General features: G+C 40.9%; 1 protein-coding gene across 2 annotated transcripts in view; it reads left to right on the plus strand.

Moving 5' to 3' along the window:
• The window catches only part of baz1a.S (bromodomain adjacent to zinc finger domain 1A S homeolog), a 48,415-nt gene that overhangs the window by 10,020 nt on the left and 13,915 nt on the right, over window positions 1–24,480 (plus strand). For both annotated transcript variants that reach the window (XM_018232212.2, XM_018232211.2), the window contains exons 5-22: window positions 1,164–1,256; window positions 2,079–2,166; window positions 3,621–3,758; window positions 5,060–5,150; window positions 5,730–5,896; window positions 7,672–7,767; window positions 8,095–8,233; window positions 8,561–8,707; window positions 9,396–9,491; window positions 9,862–10,086; window positions 12,283–12,448; window positions 13,266–13,373; window positions 13,708–13,820; window positions 19,284–19,862; window positions 22,217–22,380; window positions 22,497–22,645; window positions 23,548–23,696; window positions 24,318–24,413. In XM_018232212.2, coding sequence (XP_018087701.1) covers window positions 1,164–1,256; window positions 2,079–2,166; window positions 3,621–3,758; window positions 5,060–5,150; window positions 5,730–5,896; window positions 7,672–7,767; window positions 8,095–8,233; window positions 8,561–8,707; window positions 9,396–9,491; window positions 9,862–10,086; window positions 12,283–12,448; window positions 13,266–13,373; window positions 13,708–13,820; window positions 19,284–19,862; window positions 22,217–22,380; window positions 22,497–22,645; window positions 23,548–23,696; window positions 24,318–24,413 — 2,804 coding nt within the window. The remainder of the gene's footprint in view (window positions 1–1,163; window positions 1,257–2,078; window positions 2,167–3,620; window positions 3,759–5,059; window positions 5,151–5,729; window positions 5,897–7,671; window positions 7,768–8,094; window positions 8,234–8,560; window positions 8,708–9,395; window positions 9,492–9,861; window positions 10,087–12,282; window positions 12,449–13,265; window positions 13,374–13,707; window positions 13,821–19,283; window positions 19,863–22,216; window positions 22,381–22,496; window positions 22,646–23,547; window positions 23,697–24,317; window positions 24,414–24,480) is intronic.

A 24,480-nucleotide genomic window follows, 5' to 3' on the forward strand; every position in this document is an offset into this window, starting at 1 on the left:
TCAGGACCATTGTTTGGTAGAACAACTTGTGTGTTTAGGATCGTTGTCTTACTGGACGACCCACTGTCCATGGACAGATGTCTTGACATTTTCCTTTATAATTCTCTGGTATAGTTCAGAATTAATTGTTCCATCAATAATGGTAAGCCGTCCAGGCCCGGATGCCCAAACCAAAACACTCCCACCACTATGTTTCACAGATGGGATAAGGTTCTTATACTGGAATGCAATGGTTTTCTTTCTCCAAATGTAACACTAGTTTAAGCCAAAAAGTTCTATTTTGGCTTCATCCATCCACTAAACATTCTTCCAGTATCTTTCTGGTTTGTCCACATGATCTTTAGCAAACTGTAGAGGGGGGAGAGCACTTTCTCCTTGCATACTATGCCATACACACCATTGCTGTTCAGTGTTCTCCTGATTGTGGATTCATGAACATAAAAATTTGCCAATGTGAGACAGTTGTTTAGAAGTTACACTGGGTTCTTTTGTAGCCTCTCGGACCATTAGACACCTTGCAATTGGAGTTAACTTTGATGGTCGACCACTTCTGGGTAGGGTAACAACGGTCTTGAATTTCCTCCAATTGTACACAGTCTGTCTGACTTGATGGTTGAGTCAAGAGATTGTCTTGTAACCCTTTACAGCTTTATGTCCATCAGCAACTCTTTTTCCGAAGTCCTCAGACACCTCCTTTTGTTCGAGCCATAAATCACAACTACAAATGTGTTGTATGTGTCATCAGGATTTGCTGGATCCTCAGTTATTTAAGTAAAACAGGGTCTCTCACTCACTCCCGATTGACATCCTATTGACTGAAAACACCAGACTCTGATTTCACCTTTAAATTATATGATAATCATAAGGATTCACTTATTTGTGCTACACGAACATAAATACATCACCAAATATAATTGTTGTTTAATTTGTTTAACAATTTTTCTTTATGCACTTTTAGGATTTGTTTGAAAAGCAAAATATGTTTTAGGTCACATTCATATAGAAAACTTTCAAGCACAGCTGTGTATTTGTGTGTGTAAACAAATCTACACACAAACACACACACCCACACACATTGTGTTTGTGTCAGATGTGTTTTCAATTCTTCCAACTATTCGTAACATTATTGTATGTTTTCTTTCTTTCTTTGTGTTGCTCTTTAGGAAGCCAACTGATCCCTCCTTAATTAAATATAAAGTTAAGCCAATTGAAAAGGAGCTATATGAATCTTTTACTGTCAAAGGATGTCAAATCAGGTTCGTATGAGCATATATATTGTCTAGTTCTTTCAAAGATGGGTGCCCACATCATACTTGGGGAGAGGGAGATAGACGGAATGGTGCAATATGTGAGTAAAACAGACAAAGGCAGACACTAGACTTGTTTATGGAAAGCCCTCCTACTATCATGGCAGAATAGCAAAGATTGTATCAAAATTGTATTTTTCTCTGCAACAAACATCACTTTTCTTTTGCCGATACATTTTTCTTTAATATGGGCTGTGTTTTTTGCAATGAACAAGGTTTTGGGGGCTCAAACCTAGAGCTATTTAAAGAAATGGGCATGTCATTCTTTGAATGGAAATCCCTGTCACTCCACATAATTAAGAATTTTCGAATTATTGGGAATTATCGAGTTGCTTCATCTATGGGAAGCTTGCACAACGCCCAAAAAGTTTTCTCGTTTACATGCTCAAGAAAAGTCAATGAATAGGGGATTAATAAAGTCGAAAAAAAACACTTTCTTGAATGAGAATTGGTGAGAAAGAAAGTGTTTTGAAAGTTTTATAAATACCTCATGAACGATTGGATTATACGAAGTAAACGGGCGCCGATGGATCGTGGGAACGCATCGACTAACTGTTGCTGTCCTCGATCGCTATAAAAATCATACCTGCCCGATTTTTGGGCAGATATCGATTGGGTAGACCCATGGGACGCCCCCACATGTGGGCAGATAAGCTGCCGAATCGGTCTAAAGGACTGATATCTGCAGCTTTAACTGCACAAGTATGGCCACCTTAAGTTGTATCCTCTTACTCATGATTACAATAAATGCCAGCTTTCATTTATTTCTAGTCGAAAACCATCGCTATTTTCCCAAGACAGACTGAAACTTTTTCTGAAGCTTCACTGTGAAGCACATGATGGAATAATAAAGACTAAGGTAAAGAAGTTGTTTTTATTTTTCATTTATATTTAAATAAACAAAATCACTTGGCCTAGAAACAGACAGTAGATGCATTTTATGGATCAGGGTTCCCTTGCAGAGCTGTGGAGTATGAAGCAAATTTGGGTACCTGGAGTTGGCAAAAATGTACAGACTCCTAATAAATTAAAATTGTAATTTAAAAAAAAAATTACAATGTCCTATTTCACAGATAATAGTCATAGTAACATACTTCTGATGTAGGAATAAAGCTCTGTGCATAGCTGTTTCACTAGTGTGAAGTCCAGCTGAGCAATTGTAACCTTACTGTTTTCAGTTTCTGTCTTTTTCTTAAAACTTTAGGTATAAAGGGCACCTGTTGCGCAGAAATATTATCTGCAACAAATGGTACAGGCTAATAGTGGTTGCACACACGGTTGGGGGTAACAGTATTTTTTTGAAACTAACTTGTTACTTACCCTTCTGCGCAGGTCCAATCCACGGAGTTCACAGACGACATCTTCTTCCACGCGATCATCTTCCTGCTTTGACCGGCGTTTTGGCGCATGCGCAGTAGGAGCATTTCGCCAGTACAGATCTACTGCGCATGCGCCAAAAGTCACCAAGTTTTCCGATTTCACTTCGTGACTTTTGGCGCATGCCCAGTAGATCGTACCGGCGAAATGCTCCTACTGCGCATGCGCCGGTCAAAGCAGGAAGAAGATCGCGTGGAAGAAGATGGCGTCGGTGAACTCCGTAGACTGGACCTGCGCAGAAGGGTAAGTAACAAGTTAGGGGCATTTGCCCAGCGGGACGGGTAGGCCAGGGGGAGGAGGGAGGGTGAGCAACACACGGGAGGGGGGGAGGGTTTTTGCACCGACTAGGTTTCCTTCTCCTTTAAAGAATAACGGGAAGGAGCTCCTGGTGCAAACAGTTATGTCAGTCAGAGCCCATGTGCAAATGCGTTTCTGATGTCATGCACATAATGAACAAGTCCTGGCACTTGCTCGTTATGTGCATGTCTGTGTCCCAACATGGTTGCTCGTACTGGAAGCTCCCAGGGGGCAATTTTTAAAAAAGAAACTGTAACCCCCAACTGGAGTGTGGGCTCTATTACCCTTCACCTTTGGGGATAATATTTTTCTTTAAGAAATGTTTGTAGTTTCTCTAATTAATAAAAAAAAAAAAGGCCACACTTATATAGGCTTAGTTGTAGATGTAGACCCAAACTTGAACAGGATCCTTATTCATGTTGGCAGCGATAGGCATGGATGGCCAATAGGTTAGTAGTTACACTTCCTAGCCAGTAGTTCTTTGGTTTGTTCCCAAACACAGATACCATCATCATATAGTTTTAAAATTGCTTTGGCAGACGGAGGTACCATAAAGTGAGGAGTCTGAGTTGAAGGATTTATCTACTGACCCGTTGTCTGGGATCTCATATAAATGGAAGCTTTTTCTTTTCTATGCAGGCAAATTCAGTCGCAAAATACCAGGTTTCTGTGGGAAACTTTCTAAATTATTTCCCTGAGGAGCCTCCGGATTTTCAGCACTCACTTCCAAACAAAAAAATAAGTGGAAAACCCCTTCCAAACAAGCACTTAAATCGGGTAGGATTGATTGTTTTTATTTTTTATGATTATGTTATTACATGGTTACAGGTATCATACAGGGGTGTATAGTCCGACCTTAGCAGATCTGCAACAAGACAAATAGTTTGTCCTAGTCCTTTGCTGATGTGGACACCAGGGGATGATATTGTTTATCTGAATAGGTAGACTGCCTTTCAGGATCCCCCCACAGTTGGATCTCCCTTCCATTATTTACCTGTACTTTCCAGAAAGAGTATGGAAGATGTGGGTAGGACTGCGTGCATTACAGTCCTGCTGTCGTTGAATGATCTGTAAAGGCGCCCAAGAGCTGGGGGCAAACAAAAAAGACCATATAGCTAAAACAGCATGGGGAGAACACTGGTGTGTGTGTTTATACAGAAAACGGAAATAATTGTCTGTGTGTGTTAAATATATGTTTGTGTTAAATGTGTAAATATTATTTGTAGGGGTTGAAAGAAATTTATTAGCAAGAACTTTTTTAAAAAGTTTAAAGGCTGTGTCTTGATGGATGAATGTATTTTTCAGCAAAGGCCCATCACCGTGCACCTACCATATATACTCGAGTATAAGCCGACCTGAGTATAAGCCGAGGTACCTAATTTTACCTACGAAAACTGGGAAAACTTATTGACTCTAGTATAAGCCTAGACACAACTACAGCCCTGTCTCCCAGCAGCGCACATTCTGCCAAAGCGGCCCCCCCAGCGATCAACCGGACTTCTTTGCAAAGTTGATGGTGACAGAGAATTGCCAAATGGATTACTGTGTGCATTGTCCCACTGTCCCACTACCATGTGCAGAGGGTGATGTGTGATATTGCCATCACTGTTATTCTTTCCTATAACCAACAGAGGGCGCTGTGTGATATTGCAGTCACTGTTATTCTTTCATATAACCAACAGAGGGCATTGTGGGATATTGCAGTCTCTCCCCAAGTGTACTGTTGGTATAGGAATGATTAAAAGTGACTGCAATCTCAGCTACTCGGTCGGGTACCGCTGACCGGAGTATAAGCCGAGGTAGACTTTTTCAGCACATTTTGAAAGCTGAAAAACTCGGCTTATGATGAGACTTTGAGGCCAATTTAGCAAAGGTCGAATTCATTCATTTTTCTTTGGATAAAACAAGAAGCCCACATTTAAATAACATTTAGTGTTTAATGTAGGAACAATGAAAAGGACATGCTTTGGTATATAACTACTTCCAAAAATCACTCCAAGTGTCTGTGTAGCATTTAAACTGTACATGTTTCTTTTGGTTTATCAACATCACTTACTTTTCCGTATTATTGTTTAAAGGGCAATGGATTAGCAAACAAGCAAAAACTGATCCAAGCTGCTAAAGAACGAGAGAGAATTTTGAAACAGAAAAAGGAGCTGAAAGCAATGGGTAAGGAAATCCCCACTAGCGAACACCTTTCATATTCTGGCTATGTGTTTATTTATTGCACACGTAACAATTGTAGATAACGTTTTCTTAATGTTTTGATTATATCTCTCGATGAACTCGATAGCTTCCTTGCTTGCCTGTCTTAATAACCATTAGCTGTATGTCATTACATATCAACTAAAGCTGTTTCATACAATTTCAACTTGCCTTCCTATTTCCATTTAAAGCCCCTTGTTAGTAGAGTCTTGGGATTGAATGAAATCCACTGGTCAACGCACACACATATGGTGGATTTCGACCAAAAAATGTTTTGTGTGTTTGTGCTTTTTTTTGTGGAAATCTGCCTAAAGTGCACAGTGACATTCAGATTTAATCTCTTCCGACCTGTCTACCTACACGGGGAAGCTGTGGATTAAATCAGCCTTTTCTTTGACAGGGAGAAAACTCTTTCTGTCATAAGTCTGAGGTAGAAGGCAGGGGAATCTGTTAATGTTCTGTAACTTCAGTAATGCCGATAGTCATAGTAGATCGGAATATCTGCTAAAACAGCATCTTTGCCCTCTCTGAATATTTTATTAGAAATGGAAAAGGCAAAGATGAGAAGAGAACGTGCAGAGGAGGCAAGATCACGCATGCAAGAGAAATTTATCAAGGAAAAGCAAAGGGAACAGCTGAAAAAAATAGTAGAGGTGCAAAGGTTAAAGAAGAAAGAAGAGAAAGAGAGAATAAAACTGGAAAAAGAGAAGGTAATGCACTCTTTAACAGTATCAATTCTAAATCTAGTAAATTCATTCAGCTTTTCTTATGGCTCTTAGGTAAATTTGAAAAAAAAAAAACATGAGCACACAGAGTATGCTATGAATTATTACTATTACATAGAAACCTTCAGATGTGTTGGATATCTGCTAGTGTTTTTTAAATGGCAGAGACAACCCAACTGCGGCCTATGACTACAATTCCCAGCTTTACTGGGAACTCTGCAGCTGTGAGCACCCTTCCACCAAAAAGGTCGCCCTGCTGTTTTTGCATGGTTCCCATTGAAGTCACTGGGAGGTGGTTTATAGGCACTTGAGAAAAGCTACTTGTGACATTAGCCCAAGGCTGGGTAAAAATTTCTTTAGTACCTTCACTTGAATGAAAAAGGAGAATGGCATCATGAAAGGCTATCAGTCCATCTTACTGTTAAATTAATAATCTGTGGTTATTCTCTTGCCAAGGCAGCTTTCATTAAACTTGCCCCTCATCTCCTTTAAACATGATTTAAAAAAAAAAAATAAAAAAAAATAAAACATACATTATGATTAGGAATTAGTTCAGAATGGTCCCATAGGAACTGCAGCAGTGCAATATGTTTTTTTTTTAAACTGACTTAAAGGAGAAGGAAAGCTACAGAGGCATTTTTGCCAATAGATTAGCTGCAATAGTGAAAGCTAGAATGCTATATTTATTCTGTAGAATGTTTTACCATACCTGAGTAAAAAGCTCTAGAAACTCTCTGTTTGTTTAGAATAGGAGCTACAGTATTAATGTGGTGTGACATCACTTCCTGCCTGAGTCTCTCCCTGCTCTGGGCTCAGATTACAGTAGAGAAGGGAGGGGCGGGGGAAGAGGAGCAAACTGAGCATGCTCTTGCCCAGGGCAATGAGTTTTAAGCTGAAGGCAGGAAGTCTGATACAGAAGCCCATGAGTACACAATAGAAGGAAAGAAACGCAGTGTTTCTTTTGACAGGGGACTCAGAGCAACATTACTTTGGGGTTTACTGGTATATTTAGATGGACCTTTCTGATAAGGCTTACTTAGTTTTAACCTTTCCTTCTCCTTTAAAGGAGAAGGAAACCTAGTCGGCGCAAAAACCCTTCCCCCTCCCGTGTGTTGCCCACCCTCCCTCCCTCCTCCCCCCTGGCCTACCCGTCCCGCTGGGCAAATGCCCCTAACTTTTTACTTACCCTTCTGCGCAGGTCCAGTCCACGGAGTTCACCGACGCCATCTTCTTCCACGCAATCTTCTTCCTGCTTTGAACGGCGTTTTGGCGCATGCGTAGTAGGAGCATTTCGCCGGTACGGATCTACTGCGCATGCGCCAAAAGTCACAAAGTTTTCCGATTTCACTTCGTGACTTTTGGTGCATGCGCAGTAGATCGTACCGGCGAAATGCTCCTACTGCGCATGCGCCTGTCAAAGCAGATCGCTTGGAAGAAGATGGTGTCGGTGAACTCCGTAGACTGGACCTGCGCAGAAGGGTAAGTAACAAGTTAGGGGCATTTGCCCAGGGGGAGGAGGGAGGGAGGGTGGGCAACACACGGGAGGGGGGGAGGGTTTTTGCGCCGACTAGGTTTCCTTCTCCTTTAATCACACTAGAACAATCTCATTTAATATAGTCAAATGATAGGCATGTTTCGAACTGTAAAATTTAACAGTTTTGCTTACTAAAAATACATGGGTGAATTTCTTTACAGATAGCATAACTTTCAAAACAATGTTTTGCATAGCTGTAATGACCATGTATGATTTACAATTTTAGGAAAGGGAGAAACTTCTTGAGGAAAAGAAGAAATATGCAGAACGTCTAAAACTGTGGAGCAAGCCTCGGGAAGATTTAGAGTGTGATGACCTTAAGGTATGATTTATTGTAGATTTTAGATACCGGTAATTGCCTTAGACATATTCTGGTACTATAGCCAGCTGTTGACAATACTGCTTTTCTAACATATAATAGGTAAATGGGTGCCTTCCACACTCACCCACAATATTGTAAGCTACATGCCCTTATATTAGCCATTCTGTTGAATTACCTTGTTTCTGAGAGGCCTCTAATTAAAAGAGGTATCTTACCTGCCAAAAGAATGAGGCAGGACTCTGTTTACTTTTTTCTCCAAACTAACCACTGTGTTTATTCTCAAAAATGCATCTAAACCATAAATCCCACTTACTTATTGTATCTCAGGAGCTTCCTGAACCTACTCCAGTGAAAACAAGGCTCCCGCCAGAATGTTTTGGAGATGCCATCATGGTGTTAGAGTTCCTACATGCATTTGGAGACCTGTTTGATCTTAAGGATGAGTTTCCGGAAGGAATGACATTTGGTAAGTTATTACCCATTCATAATCCGTACAGGTGATTAAATAGTAATAAATCAGCCAAAATATAACCCACATCTATCCCTCAGCACAAACCCTCCTGACCCACTGGCGTTGCTAGTTAGGGAATAGTCTGCAAGTCTTAACCGAGTATTAACAGCTGTTAAATGTCTGTGTATGCATGTATGTATTTAATACAAGGTGTAATATGTTTAGCTGAGAATAGGTCATGGTTGTGTAGCATATGCTGTTGTAGCAATGGTTATAGCTAATTTTTTAATGAATTTTATATTTGATCTTTCATCATCACAAATATTGTTTCTGTTTTTGCAGAGATGCTAGAGGAAGCTTTGGTGGACAGTGACCCTGAAGGTCCACTTTGTGAACTTCTCTTTTTCTTCATGATTGCCATCTTTCAGGCTATGGCTGAAGAAGAGGAGGAAGTAGAAAAAGAACAAATAGCAGAGGCTGAACCCAAAGGTCAGATGTTTTGTCCAAAACTGTTTTGTTCTGCTCCAGCAGAATTCTGCTCTGAAATCCATTTCTCAATAGAGCAAACTGGTTTTTTTATATTCAATTTTGAAATCTGACATGGTGCTAGACATTTGGTCAATTTCCCAGCTGCCCCTGGTCATGTGACTTGTGCCTGCACTTTATTAGAGAAATGCTTTCTGGCAGGCTGCTGTTTTTCCTTCTCAATGTAACTGAATGTGTCTCAGTGAGACATGGATTTTACTATTGAGTGTTGTTCTTAGATCTACCAGGCAGCTGTTATCTTGTGTTAGGGAGCTACTATCTGGTTACCTTCCCATTGTTCTTTTGTTTGGCTGCTGGGGGGGGGGGAAGGGAGGGGTTGATATCACTCCAACTTGCGGTAAGGAGTGATTGCAGTTTATCAGAGCACAAGTCACATGACTTGGGGCAGCTGGGAAATTGACAATATGTCTAGCCCCATGTCAGATTTCAAAATTGAATATAAAAAAAATCTGTTTGCTCTTTTGAGAAATGGATTTCAGTGCAGAATTCTGCTGGAGCAGCAATATTAACTGATTCATTTTGATAAAAAATGTTTTACCTTGACAGTGTCCCTTTAAATTAACTGGAAAGTATATTTGGTATTCTGCAAATACAATACTACTCAGGATTTCCAATCCCCCTTTATTTACAGATTTGTCAGAAGCTTTGGATGAAGATACAGATCCAACAACATCTGCCCTTACAGCTGTGGCCACTTTAGCAGCAGTGTGGCCCCAACTACACCAAGGTAGCTTACTTTTTTTGCAAACATTATCTTATGAAATATTTTATTAATTGTGTTTTGGTTGGCTGAGAGAGGGAAGTTTATAAACCACCCCCTTCGCCCTAGGGATTTTGTTTATCAATAATTAATATTTTCCCATAAGGAATATTATTAAACTACAGATAGATTTGATCGATAGAAATGTATTCTAGATGCCAGCACTTTTTGTAGTAGATGTTTTTTTATTCAAAAAATATTTATTGCTTCCATGTTTATTCATCATCTGCAGATAGTGTTTCCCTTCATACATTTGTTTTCAGAATCTTTATATGGATCTTCTTGAAAAACAATCATTTAGCAGTATAACACATTTTTTGGTACTTCCCTTATGCAGGTTGCCGTCTAAAAGAACTAAATTTGGACAGCTGCACGCTGTCTGAGATTCTGCGGTTACACATTTTGGCATCTGGTGCTGATGCAACTTTTGCTAATGCTAAGTATCGATACCAAAAGCAAGGTGGATTTGATGCTACAGATGATTCTTGTGTGGAACTACGGCTCAGCAATCCTACCATCCTGAAGAAGCTTTCCACCATATCTGTTTATGCCCTGCAACCTGGTGAGACTATTAAAGGAGAAGGCCGCAGAGGCCTTTTATTGCCAAAAGATTAGCTGCAATAGTGCAAGCTAGAATGCTATAGTAGTACTTATCTGTTATCTACTGTGTATCCTGTGCTTGAATGGCTGCCCCCATGGCTACACAGCAGCTTGTTTATATAAACTATAGTAGTACTTATCTGTTATCTACTGTGTATCCTGTGCTTGAATGGCTGCCTCCATGGCTACACAGTAGCTTGTTTATATAAACTGTAGTAGTGTTTCTAAAGCAAACACACCAGTTAAACCAGTGCAGGGAAACTGTAAATATTTTAAAACACGTTAATATTTTGTGTTACTGTTCCTTTAAGTGCAACATGGTAATGCCAGAGTTTTGTTTGGTGTGCAGAGAGTTGGATACAGTTTTGATTGTATCATGAGTCTGAGCTTGCTTCGATGCTTAAACTTTGTAACATACAAAGAGTGCACAAGCCTTTTAATTGCACATTATTGCTTTAAAATACTGCTTGAGCAAGCAAGTAGGTACAAATTCGGGAAAACATTTTTTTTTTAAAGAATTTTCAGTTACATAGTTAAGTTGGGTTGAAAGAAAGACCAAGGTCTATCAAGTTCAACCCCCTCAAAATGAAACCCGGAATCCACACAAACACACCCACCCACTGAAACTATATACCATTATCTATACTAATTGTAGCTTTTACTATTTCTATAGTCTTGGATATTATGCTTGTCCAAGAAATCATCCAAGCCCCTCCTTAAAAGCATTAACAGACTGAAGAACCACCTACGTTGCTTCAAATAAAAGTTATTTTCCTCTAGTCCAAAGGGGGGGCCTCTGGTCTGATGATCCATTTTATGGAAGAATAGATTTCCCACTAGTCTATAATGCCCTCTAATAAACGTATGAAGAGTAATCATGTCCGCTCGCAAGCATATTTTCTCCAGAAAGAACAATCCAACCTTCCCTCATAATTGAAATCTTCCATCCCCTTAAAGGAGAACTAAATCTTAAATAAAGAAGTAGCTAGAAATGTTGTACATGATGTTTTGTGCTTCTGTACCAGCCCAAGGCAACCACAGCCCTTTAGCAGTAAAGATCTGTGTCTCCAAAGATGCCCCAGTAGCTCCCCATCTTCTTTTCTGCTGATTCACTGATTCACATGCTCTGTGCTGCTGTCACTTACTGAGCTTAGGGACCCACTCACAATATACAGTACACATAGAATAGAAATGTCACAATATAAGGCTGATTAGTAATTAACACAATAAATTACAATATGGCAGCACAGAAACCAGTAGCTTATCCCTTAATACCCCTTCAAATATCTTTCCTACCATTAATGACAAACTTAACAGACCTATAGCTTTGAGGCTGAGAATGGGATCCCTTTTTGAATAGAGGCACCATATTAACAATTCACCAGTCTATCGGTACCATGTAAGACCTCAATGAATCCTGAAAGCTTAAAGAGGTTTGGCAATGACAGAGCTAAGCTTGTTTAGTACCCTGCGATGAATACCATCCAGTCCCCAGGCCTTTGTTTATCTTTACATGTTGTAGTCTTTCTTGAATTTCCTCTTTTGAGAACCATGCATCATTTGTTGTATTACTAGATTTGGGACAATTAAGAAGGAAACCTTCATTAACTGGTTCCTCATTTGTGTAGACAGACAAAAAATAACAGTTCAGAATCTCAGCTTTTTCTCTGTTCTCATCATCCATCTTAATTTTAGCTTGTTTGCTTTTTTGCATAATTTATTGGTCTCCTTATACCTGAGAAATGTTTTAGCTGTCCCGGCTAATTTGAAAGCCAAAAAGCATGTATTTTCTTACCAGCTTCAACACCAAAAAGGTTTTGCTTTGTGACCACATCCCTTGCTTACAAGGCGGATATACTAACATGTATATTTATTAAGCAGCATTTTAAAGACATCCCACTTCTGTGTTCAACCCTGTGAACAGCCTCTTTCAGTTAATATGTTGCAGAGAAGTTTTCATGTCTAAAATGTAGTGTTTTAGAGTTGTTTCTAACATAATCTCAAAGTAGACCATGTTATAATACCTATTCCCTAAATTCTCACCCACACAAATGCTAAAGATGAGTTCAGTATTATTAGTTACTACCAGGTCAAAAAGAAAGTAATTCTTAGTAGGTTCATGAACGAGGATGAACCCAAATTAAATCTGTTTCCCTAGGTGAGAAGTTGATGATTCTTCATGCATTGTGTGGGAAGCTGCTGACATTAGTCGCCACAAGAGATTATATTGAAGACTATGTGGAAGAGCTGCGGCAAGCAAAACAGGAGTTCAGAGAGCTGAAAGCTGAACAGAATCGAAGAGAACGAGAAGAGGCTGCTGCCAGGTAATAAAAAATACTCTTCCTCTGGTAGGAAAGCAGTCTTCCAGGATGGGGTAGGCTTTTATACTTTTCCTTGTAAAAAAGCACTATAAATATCATTTCTACCAATTGCAACCAGGCAATGACTCAGACAATGACTATTTTAACAGGCTTAAATTGTAATATAAAATTACTGACCATTGCACAGAAGTTCAAGGTAATTTATTTACATGACTGTCATTAACAGAAACGTGGAGGAACTTTAATCCCTGATCCAGAGCATTAGAAAATTGCAACTAGTGCTTATGTGCTTACCATCCGCAAAAATGTTCTTTTCTCAAGTGTGCCTATTAAAGGTTAATGCTTGGATTGAAATAATTTAGCATCACTAACAGTAGATGCCATATACAGGTATGGGATCTGTTATCCAGAATGCTTGGGACCCGGGGTTTTCCAGATAACGGATCTTTACGTAATTTGGGTCTTTATGCCTTAAATCTACTAGAAATTCATGTAAACATTAAATAAACCCAATAGGCTGGTTTTGCTTCCAATAAGGATTAATTATATCTTAGTTTGGATCAAGTACAAGTTACTGTTTTATTATAACAGAGAAAAAGGAAATTATTTTAAAAAATTTGGATTATTTGGATAAAATGGAGTCTATGGGAGACAGCCATTCCGTAATTCGGAGCATTCTGGATATTGGGTTTCCGGATAAGGCATCCTATACCTGTATGTCGAATATTATGCAATGAAACTAAGCTATTTAACTTAGTAGCTGGTATATTCATCGGTATACCTTATAGATGAAATTGCCTTCCCCGTTTTTCCAATTTAGGATTCGCAAAAGAAAAGAGGATAAGCTAAAGGAACAAGAGCTGAAGATGAAAGATAAACAAGACAAACTTAAAGATGAAGAGAACAAAGACTTTTCCAAAGATATTGGGTATGCCACAGTTGAATTCATAAAATGGGATGTTTAGTTTGATTAGTTTAGTTTTTCTAGGTTTTAGCCAAGAAGGTACACATTATTTGTATTATATTAACATTGGTCTCTCACCTGGCCTTAAATATAGTTATACAGGTTTATGATGCTCTCCCTCCATCATGCACTGCTCAGAGCTTTATTGCACTGCTTCTCCTTTCTCTTCATTGTATTTAGTCAAGGACAGGTAACCAACTATATACTTAGAATCTGAGGAATCCACTAAATACTTATTAATAATGTTCCTGTAATAATTTTGCTAATATTAATTGGGTTGGCACTACTTTTGTTCCAGAAATGAAGAGCAAGATGAGTTAGACACCAGCTCTGAGAACAAAGATGCTGAGCAAAGGGGCCAGGATTCAGCTTCTGAGGATGAAGAAGATGCTAAACCAACTGGCAAAAAAGGTTAGAAAAAAGAGAGACCTTGCAGTTAATGCAGTAACTGTATTATACCTTTAGGTGTTCTCAAACATTTACTCTATCAACAGCTGAAATAGCAGGATGATCTGTTGAAACTCCTCGAACGTTCCATACATACCCAGAGTGTTGGGAATTGTGGTCAATTTGCCCAACTGTCCATCAAAGTCTGAGCATTTATGACCAACTTAAGTTAGCCACTGTCTCAAGAAATGCTTGAAGAAATTGTTGAGATCTTATGGGGTGTTTAAGGCTCCTTATATTCTTGTGTGAGTAGAGACCCTATTGCCAGTTTGGGGTTTAAGACCTAGTCATCACCTTTTAAGACCCTTGGAAACCTTGCATGTGTATAGAATTATCTTGAATTACCTTGAACTCCTTGAGAGCTGCAAGGCCTGGTTTACCCCAGCCTATTGATTCTGGGTAACTCTCTTGCATCTAGTAAATCATTCAGTATTTGGTATCTCCCTTATCGGTAACTATAATATGAAGGCTTAAATAAAACAGGCCATACATTTTGTAGGGCACCTTGAAATATTTTCTCTCACCTAAATTGGGGGACACAGGGACCATGGGGATGAAGATCCTGCAGCTTGAGAATGGACATTGTTGACTCCTCCTCCTGCTCTGGGGTTCATCCCCATCCCTGTTTCTTTTAGTGTCCTCAGAAGAGAAGACATGGACTAGGTGGCTGGAGCAAGTGATCTAACTACGGTGCAGCTCATGCCACAATGGGGCCAGCGAACAACAGTACCCCGTGCCCCCTCAGCCAGAGGCTTATTAGCATATGCCCACCTGCCTTCCCGCTCTATGGAGGCTGCAGGCAAGGCTCCCTTCGTTCCCCTGAGGCTGCTGTTCCTGCTCCACGGAGGCCTGCACCAGCCTATTGGACAGGGGACATCATCTTGAGCACTATTTATCTCTGGCTGTAGAGGTAAGGAATAACCTTACTACCCACCCCAAATAGGTTGGCAGACATAGGGGGAATTATGCCATACATCAGTACCGGGTTTTGTTCTTCCCCTTCAATCCCCAGCGTTTTTAGTTAGAGGTTTAACTCTGGGGTCTCTTAGCCCTCCTCCTCTCCCCACATGCACCTATCCTTCTCCTCTAGCCACGTTGTGCTTAGCCTAGAGGAGCGCCATCTTGGAAAGGAGCAGGCACTTCAGGAAGTCGGCGCAATCTTGCGTCTCTGTTCGCTCGCAGCTTCTCCCGTGCACTGTATCACCACCGCCATCTTGTCTAGCTGTGCCTGTTTGATCAGCGCTCCCCAGTGCGAGTGCAGTCAGGATCCATCGGAGCAACAGGTGCAAGCACAGTCAGTTAGCACGACAGTGCAGAGACACCTAAAGCCCTTCCTTACAGGCAAGTTCAGTTTTTTCTAGGGGGAATTATACCTGCTTCGGGTCTTCACTAGTGTAGTAACCCTCTTGTCTCTACAGACAAGGGATCCATCCCCTAGCAGTGGAACTTCCTTCCATGCCCCTGCCTCCTAACTACCTAACCAGGGAAGGGAACCATGTCAGACACAGCAGAGGAAGCAGCCTTAGCCAAAACCACAGCGCCTGCACACAGGTCACCTCTGGTTTCTTATTTGGCCTGTGCAGCCTGCAGGATTAAATTCATTAATGCCTTATCTGCACCTGTCTGTACAGCATGCAGACCCACCATTGCCTCTCTTACCACTGCTCAATCTGACCCCCACCCACATCTCACGCAGACATCTCAGCCCATAGGGGCTCTGACTCAGAGCTTGTACGCCCGAATCACTGAAACTCTGGACAAGGTCCTTCAACACCTATCTAACCCCATACAAGCCCCAGATAGGCAACCAGCTACAACTAAACGGCCACCCGATTCTCCTCCGGGTCCAAAAGGGGGCCTGAATTCCTCCTCTGATGAGGAAGGGCAATTACTCTCAGACAATGAATCCGTATAAGATACTGATCCAGATCTGGAAACCCCCAGAACTCAAGGGGAAGTTAAAGGGCTAATTCAGGCAGTTCTCAGAACCCTTAATATTGAGGAGACAGTCTCTACCACTACAAACCCGGTGAAAAACATTTTCAAGAGACAAAGAAAGAGCTCCTGTGTCTTTCCAGCATATGAGCAGTTACAGGAGATAATCAAATCTCTAATCAAAGCAATTCACACAGGTATATCCTTTCCCACAAGAATGCTTAGATTTGTGGTCTTCTCCTCCTACAGTCAATCCGCCAGTCTCCAGACTGTCAAAGGCTACCACTATTCTCATAGCGAATGCAGCATCCTTCAAGGATCCAATAGACCAAAGGCTAGAGGGTTTTTGCAAGACTGCATCCGGGACAGCTTTTAGGCCTATGTTTGTTGTGCCATGGAGGTATGGGTGGAACAGGTAGCACAACTATTAGGTTCAGAGGATCCTACTACTGATCTATTGCTTTCCCAGATATCGGATGCCACAGCCTACATATGTGACGCATCACTGGATGCAGCCAAGCTGGTTGCCAGGGCATCGTCACAATCTGTAGCGGCTCGCCGCTTTTTATGGCTCAAGACTTGGTCGTCAGACATTGCATCAAAGAGGTCCTTAGTTAGTCTTCCCTTCCAGGGAAAACAATTATTCGGAGCCGAACTCAACAAGATAATCTCACAGGCCACAAGGGGTAAGAGCACCCTGCTTCCACAAAGCAAGCTTCCCAAGGGAGGTTCGAAGCAGGAGGCGCTTTTGACAGTCGTCCAAAATCTAGCAGATTTAGGGGTTATCCAACCTGTTCCACGAACAGACAAGGGAAAGGGGTTTTACTTAAACCTGTTCATTGTTCCCAAGAAGGATTAGTCCTACAGACCGGTGCTGGACCTGAAGGGTCTCAACAGATTTGTCAAGACCTACCACTTCAAGGTGGAGTCAATCCACTCCATCCTGATGTCTATGGAAAAAGACGAATTGATGACAGTAATAGACATCAAGGACGCCTACCTGCACATTCCTATTCACCCCAGTCACCACAGATTTCTGAGGTTCTATGCAGCAGGGGACCCACTGGCAGTTTGTGGCCTTACCCTTCGGCCTGTCGTCGGGGCCTTATCAGTACTCCGACTGAGGAGCATAAGGATGATACCCTACGATCTTCTAGTGAAGGCTCCCTCACTGGAGGTAGCACACAACCACACCTCCCAGGTACTACACACGCTGACTCAGTTAGGTTGGCTAATCAACTTCAACAAATCCACTCTCATCCCAGCACAGAGGATGGAATACCTAGGTTTATTCCTAGACTCCTGTTTGGAACGGGCTTTCCTACTACAGGAGAAGATCTCCACCCTACAAAGACGGATTGGGAACCTCGGGAGGGCTGTCAAGTTTCCTCTTCGAGCGACCATGCAGGTGTTGGGCACAATGGTTGCATCATTCCCTATGGTCCCATATGCTCAGCTCCACACCAGACCCCTTCAACAGCTAATATTGCGGCACCAGAAGAGGGATCGACAGAACTTAGACAGAAGGGTATTGCTTCCAGAACTGGTCAAGCTTTCCCTAGATAGGTGGCTTCTCCCTCACTGGATGACACTGGGAAAGCCCTTCCCCAACCACTCCTGGACGGTAGTGACAACAGATGCCAGTCTTTGGGGATGGGGAGGAGTACTACACCAGAACACAGTACAGGGTCTCTGGGACCAAACTGAGAAACTTCTTCCTATAAATCATTTGGCACGATTCTATACTTTCTAGAACACTGGACAGCACTCCTGAGGGGCAGGGCAGTGCAAGTGCAGTCAGACAATGTGACGGCAGAGGCCTAAATAAATCATCAGGGAGACACAAGAAGTCTGGTGGCCTTGGCAGAGGCAAAAAGAATCCTATCGAGGGCAGAAAAAAACGTTCCGGCGATCTTGGCAGTATATTTGCTTGGGAAAGACAACTGGAAGGCAGATTACCTAAGCAGATAAACCATAGATCAGGGCGAGTGGAGTGTCCAACTGATAGTGGACAAATGGGGTCTACCAGAGGTCTAGCTCTAAGTTCACTCAAGGTACAGGTCTCTGCACTTTCCATTTTATTTCAGGAAAGACTGGCAACAAGCAGCAACGTTAGGACTTTTTTACAGGGGGCTATCAGGCTGGTACCCCCCTATAGGGATCCAGTTCCCCCTTGGGATCTGAACTTGGTGTTGTCAGTCCTACAGGAGGACCCCTACGAACCACTAGAATCAATTCCACTATCCATACTTACAGAGAAGGTGGTGTTTCTTTTGGCAATCACATCAGCCCGCAGAGTTTCGGAACTGGGGCATTATCATGCCGGTCTCCATTTACCATCATCCATTATGATAAGGTGGTTTTGAGGCCGACTCTGGAATTTTTACCAAAGGTTGTTTCGGAATTTCACCTAAATCAGGATATCGTGGTTCCTTGCTCTGCCCTGAAACAAAGAATTCACTGGAGCGGCGTCTAAACAAATTTAGATGTTGTCCGAGCAATCAAGACTTATTTGGAAGCTACAAATGATATTAGGAAGACAAACTCTCTTTTCATTATTCCAGAGGGTTGCAAAAAAGGAATGAAGGCTGCCAAGTCAACCATAGCAAAGTGGATATGAGCCACCATCATCAGATCTTATGCTGTGAAGGGTAGGACACCTCCCTTCAAAATTCGAGTTCACTTTACATGTTCAGTCAGTGCTTCCTGGGCTGTTCCTCATCGGGCATCGGCCAAGCAGGTGTGTCGAGCCACTACTTGGTCTTCCATTCACACCTTCACGTGCTTCTACAGGCTTCAGCTGAGGCCAGCTTTGGGAGGAAGGTTTTGCAAACCGTTCTCTGATCAAATCAAGGGGTAAAGGTCCCGCCCTCAGGGGTTGCTTTGGGACATCCCCATGGTGCCTGTGTCCCCCAGTATAGGTGAGCGGAAGGAATATTTTAGTACTTACCGTTAAATCCTTTTCTCTCATCCTACATTGGGGGACACAGGCCTTCCCTCCCTGACAAAAGTTAGATGTGGCCCCTAGAATCAGTTCTCCACGTGGGAGTTATTTTTATATATATTTCAATCATAAGGGGTGGGAGACTCCTTTTTCTGTTTTGGGTGATATGGTTCTCCTTCTTCGGTAAGAAACTGGAGAGAGTAGGAGGAGTCAGGGAACTGGAGATAGTAGGAGGAGGCAGGGGATGAAGCCCAGAGCAGGAGGAGGAGTCAACTTTAACTCTTCGTGTCCATTCTCAAGCTGCAGGATCTTCATCCCCATGGTGCCTGTGTCCGTGCAAAATGCCAATTTGGTAAGTTATTATGATAGGTGGCGTATATAAATATCGGTTATCTGTTGGTCAACTTTTCCTTCTGAGCATATACTTCTCCTTTAAGATTTTAAGGTTTTTTTCTTCCTCCTCCCCTCAAGCTGAATAAACATTTTAGAGGGAAGACTTGATTAACTTCCATGTTTAATGACCGTTTATTCATTCATTATTTTTAAAGGCATCCGAGGCCAGAAGGGACTTAAAGATGGGAAGAACAGAAATAGGACTAGTGATGGGGGACTGGAAAAGAAAGAAGATTTGACTGCTGAGGAGGAAGAGCAGTTGCGGCAGGAATACCTAAAACGAGAACAGGAATTGGTGGAAAAGATCCAGCAAGCAACTGCTTGCACCAACATTTTCCCTCTAGGCCGAGATCGATGGTACAGGCGCTTCTGGACTTTCTTTTGTGTGCCGGGACTCTTTTTAGAAGAGGATTACTCTCACCTCACTGAGGACATGCTGCAGCCTCAGGCAGTTTCTAAACAAGAAACACCTCACAAGGACATCACTGGAGTAAACGGCCATGACTCTACATCTCCTCTCCAAGAGAACAAGAAAGAGACCGAAACTCCAAAACCGATAAACAAGCCAAATCGCTGGTGCTACTACAGCTCTACAGAGCAGCTGGACAAACTGATAGAAGCTCTAAACACAAGGGGCCACAGAGAAAGTGCCTTAAAAGATACACTGCAACTGGAAAAAAGCAAGATCTGTCAGAGGCTGGATAGTTTCCCAGTTAATCGCTTCAACATTGCAGGTATAACCCAACTGACCCTTTTTTCTGAATTTTTACAGTTTTTCTTATTCTGTGTGTAATGTATCATTGAAATGATGCATCATGGGGACACGAAGACTTGGTGCACTTTTCTGGTAGGTGAAATGTAACTAGTATTGGCAAATGACATCCATTTTTAGATACTTTATAAAAGTAGAACAAAGCTGTCCATTGCAGCACCAGTACGTTGTTTGCATGGTAGCAGTAAAGAAATGCTGCAGTTTACTTCAGCACCAATCAATGCTGTGCAGCTTTTTGGAACTATAATAGTGAATTATTTTTCCCCATCACTACTCCTATTCTTTGCCTTGGTTTACATGACCAGATTTTCTTTTCTTTGCTGCATTCCGTTGCACAGGGCCCACTGTCTGTGCAGAAGACTTACTCAAACCTCTCTTGCCTCCCAAAATTTCCTTTTATTTTGCAAAGAGGCAATGGGGGAAAAAAGAAAATGGCACATGTTCAAAAGTTTAAACTATTCGGGAAAGAGACAGCAGAAAAAACTAAAATTGTGGCAGCAAACTATTCAGAACATGGAATATTTTGGATTCTAGTACAGAGGAAAAGATTGACGGAGTTGTTTAGTATACAAATAACTGAGTAAATAGGCTGTGCAAAATAAAACATGTTTCTAATATAGTTAGTTAGCCAAAAATACTTACAAAGGCTGGAATAACTGTATATGTAACATAATAGTCAGATTTCTACTTCCTGCTTTGCTGCTCTCTTGATTTCCACTGATTGGTTGCCAGGCAGTAACCAATCAGTGACTTGAGAGGGTCATAACTGTTGCTTTTGAATCTGAGCTGAATGCTGATGATCAATTACAAACTGACTGAACAGTTATGTCCCATGTGGCTCCCCTTATAGTCACTGACTAACTCAGAGTTAGAGAGCTGAAAAGCAGGAAGTAGTGTTCTGGCTATTATGGTACACATCCACTCACTCCAGCCTTTATACATTACATTTTTTGATAATTATATTAGAATTTTTTTTTATTTTGCACAGCCTATCTATTCACCCAGTTTTTATTTTTACACTGAACTGTTCCTTTAAGGTAGCCACATCACCATAAGGTATGTACTTGATAACAATATAGTGATAATCAAGGCATTACCTTTCCTTCTTTAAAGGGGCAGAATACCTCTTGTTCAACATTAGCTCAATGAATAAGGCTTGTGCTAAACATACTTTGTACTTATTTTAATCCTGAAAACATTTATGTAGCTTCAGTTCACTTGTTTTTCATGTTTAGCTCAATACATATACCCAAAATGATGTATATTTTCGTGATTAAAACAAAAGGCAAAAACAGTTGCAGCACAAGCCGTATTCATTGCACCCATGTTAAACAAGTGGTATATTGTCCCTTTAGGAATGCAGTCCCAGGTACCTGCTTGTTCCTTCATCCAAGCCTGTGATATTATTAGGAGACCTGGAAGAAGAAAGTAATGGTGAGGAGATCCAAGCAGCATACTTTCATATGCACAAGGATACTATTTATGGAATTCTGTATGGCATTAATGCTAACATAAGGGGCATGAAGTGCCTGGCTTTTAGTAGTCTTAAAAGGGATATTCCAAAAACATAAGTGGTGCAGAGAACAACTTCAGTGGCTTGTTTATTTTATTTAGATAGATAGAGAGAGATAGAGAGAGATAGAGAGAGAGATAGATAGATAGAGAAAAAGAGAGAGATAGATAGATAGAGAAAAAGAGAGAGATAGATAGATAGATAGAGAAAAAGAGAGAGATAGATAGAGAAAAAGAGAGAGATAGAGAAAAAGAGAGAGATAGATAGATATAGAGAGATAGATAGAGAGAGAGACAGAGAGATAGATAGAGAGATAGAGAGATAGATGATAGATAGATAGATAGAGAGAGAGACAGATAGAGAGATAGAGAGATAGAGAGAGAGATACACTCACACATATACATTTTCTTAGTAGTTTTTATGCGGAGTGCTTATCTTAATTAGGCAATAGTAGAATGAATCGTATAAAATGTGTGTGGGGCCCATAAAGTCATTGTGATACTGATTGTTTGAATTTTATATAATGTAGTCCAAATGGGTAAGGCATAGATAGAGAGAGATAGAGAGAGAGAGAGAGAGAGATACACAAACATATACATTTTCTTAGTAGTTTTTATGTGGAGTGCTTATCTTAATTAGGCAATAGTAGAATGAATCGTATTTGTGTGGGGCCCATAAAGTCATTGTGATACTGATTGTTTGAATTTTATATAATGTAGTCCAAATGGGTAAGGCATTCCCACATTTGCTAAATAATATCGGTGCAAGAAAAGATCACATAAAAACCTTTGCTGCTTTCGCAGATAACACTCCACCAACATTAGACTTTAAGCCTTGTCGCGGAAAGTTGCTCAATGCATCTGAGAGTTTACCAGTATCTGCCGAGAAACAGCTTGAGCTTCGACTCTGTGACCTCATTCTGGACATTGAAGATAGAATCTATCAGGGAACCTTGGGGGCTGTTAAGGTATTCATTTTCTTTGCAAGTAGCTAGTTGAAAGAATTTAAAATAAAGTCTAATCAATTTAATTAAATTGATACAGATGTAATAAAAATGAATACTTGCCCCCCTTCTTTGAGCAGGTACCAGACAGGCAATTGTGGCGGGCGGCTCTTGAAAACAATGCATTAGAACTTCTGAACGACGAAGCAAAGGAAAATGGTTCATCAAAACCTATAAACCATGAAATGGAGGAAATGGAAATTGACATAAAGCAAAGTGCTAAAGACAGGTATAGACTCTATATTTCCTTAAAGGAAAACTATACCCCCATACAATGTAGGTCTCTAAAATATATTGCATTAAACAGCTCATATGTAAAACCCTGCTTCATGTAAACAAACCATTTTCCAAATGATATACTTTTAGTAGTATGTGCCGTTGGGTAATCATAAATAGAACATTGCCATTTTAAAAAAGTTACAGCTGCAGTATTTCTGGTCAGGTGATCTCTTCCTGTTACAGTTAGAGCTGCAGTATTTCTGGTCAGGTGATCTCTTCCTGTTACAGTTAGAGCTGCAGTATTTCTGGTCAGGTGATCTCTGAGGCATCACAGAGACCATCATGAAACAGGGGTTCAAGGCAAGAGATGTAAAAGGGCAATATTTACTTAAATATATATACCAGTTTGGTAAGATTTTTTAAATATGCCACAATTTAAAATAAACTGTTGCTCAAGTATTCATTTTGGGGATATAGTTTTCCTTTTACAAAGTCAATAGAGTATCCATATTTTCATTATATCATTACTCTTAAGAGATTATATGTGCATCACTCCTTAATGTAATTATTAAGGGGCGATGAACTTATAAAAATTACTCTGTGAATTGTTTGGATCTCCACACTGATATCCTCCAGCAGTGTTGGTATTTACATAGCACCATCCAAAACTTGTCCCAACATTTAATACCAGATAGCTGCTTGATACAGGGAGCTTTTATAAATCTGTATAGCCTTCCTTTCCATACTCAGGATGGGTAAATATGCAGATCACTAAAATGGCTTGCTAATGGCTGGTAAAATGTTTCTTAATTGCGAATATTTTATTATGAGAAGCATTTAGTAGTATTTTCTTTTGTTAAAATGTTGTTCCCCGTAGAATTGGAAAAATGATTGTAATATTGTTATTTTTAGGCTTCTGGGGTTGAAGAATGACACTCCTAGTGCTACATCCACAAGTACCAACACTCCCCAACCAGTGAATAATGCTGTGCGGTATCTAGCACGTGCACTGCTTCAGATTGAGCAGGGAGTAGAACGCAAATATCTGAAGGCTCCTCTTGGTAAGTGTACCTGAGGAATTTCATTCACATGTTCTTTTCTACCTATACTTACAGGGAAGTTGTCTGCTCGTCTAGAAATCAGTTCCAGAATAGATCTACCGTATATACTTGAGTATAAGCCGTCCCGAGTATAAGCCGAGGTACCTAATTTTACCTCCAAAAACTGGGAAAGCTTATTGACTCGAGTATAAGCCTAGGGTGAGAAATGCAGCAGCTTCTGGTAAGTTTCAATCAAAAAATTGAGGGTTTCTGCTCCCATTGGAGATGCTGGCGACCATTCTTGGATGCCGGCGAATATTCTTGGAGACTATTCTTAGGCACCGGCGACTATTCTTAGGTGCCGGCGACCGTTTTTGTGCTTGACCCGAATATATGCCGTGGTAGAGTTTTTCTGCATATTTTGGGGGCTGAAAAACTCGGCTTATACTAGAGTATATACGGTATGTCTTCTTATTAGATTAGTACATTTTGCCTCTCTACAGCAAGCCTTCTACCCCTTTTAATTGTCACAAGAAATGAACATTGGTCTGAACCTGGACCTGTTTGCAAAGCCCAGTTTGGTGCTTAATTTTGTGGGCTGGCAAGTTTACACCGTTACGCAACTTTTTTGTACTTATGTAGGAGATGCTGAGGATACTAAGAAAGATGCAAAATCAGACAAAAAGAAGAAAGATGACAAAAAAAAGAAGGATGAGGATCAAAACAGTGAGAAAGATGGTAAGTAAAGATGGTATTGGCAAAAAAGAGGTTGTTTGTACCTCGCATGGAATCTTTTCTTCTAGTT

This window comes from Xenopus laevis, chromosome 8S, assembly GCF_017654675.1.
Source record: "Xenopus laevis strain J_2021 chromosome 8S, Xenopus_laevis_v10.1, whole genome shotgun sequence".
Taxonomy (NCBI): domain Eukaryota; kingdom Metazoa; phylum Chordata; class Amphibia; order Anura; family Pipidae; genus Xenopus; species Xenopus laevis.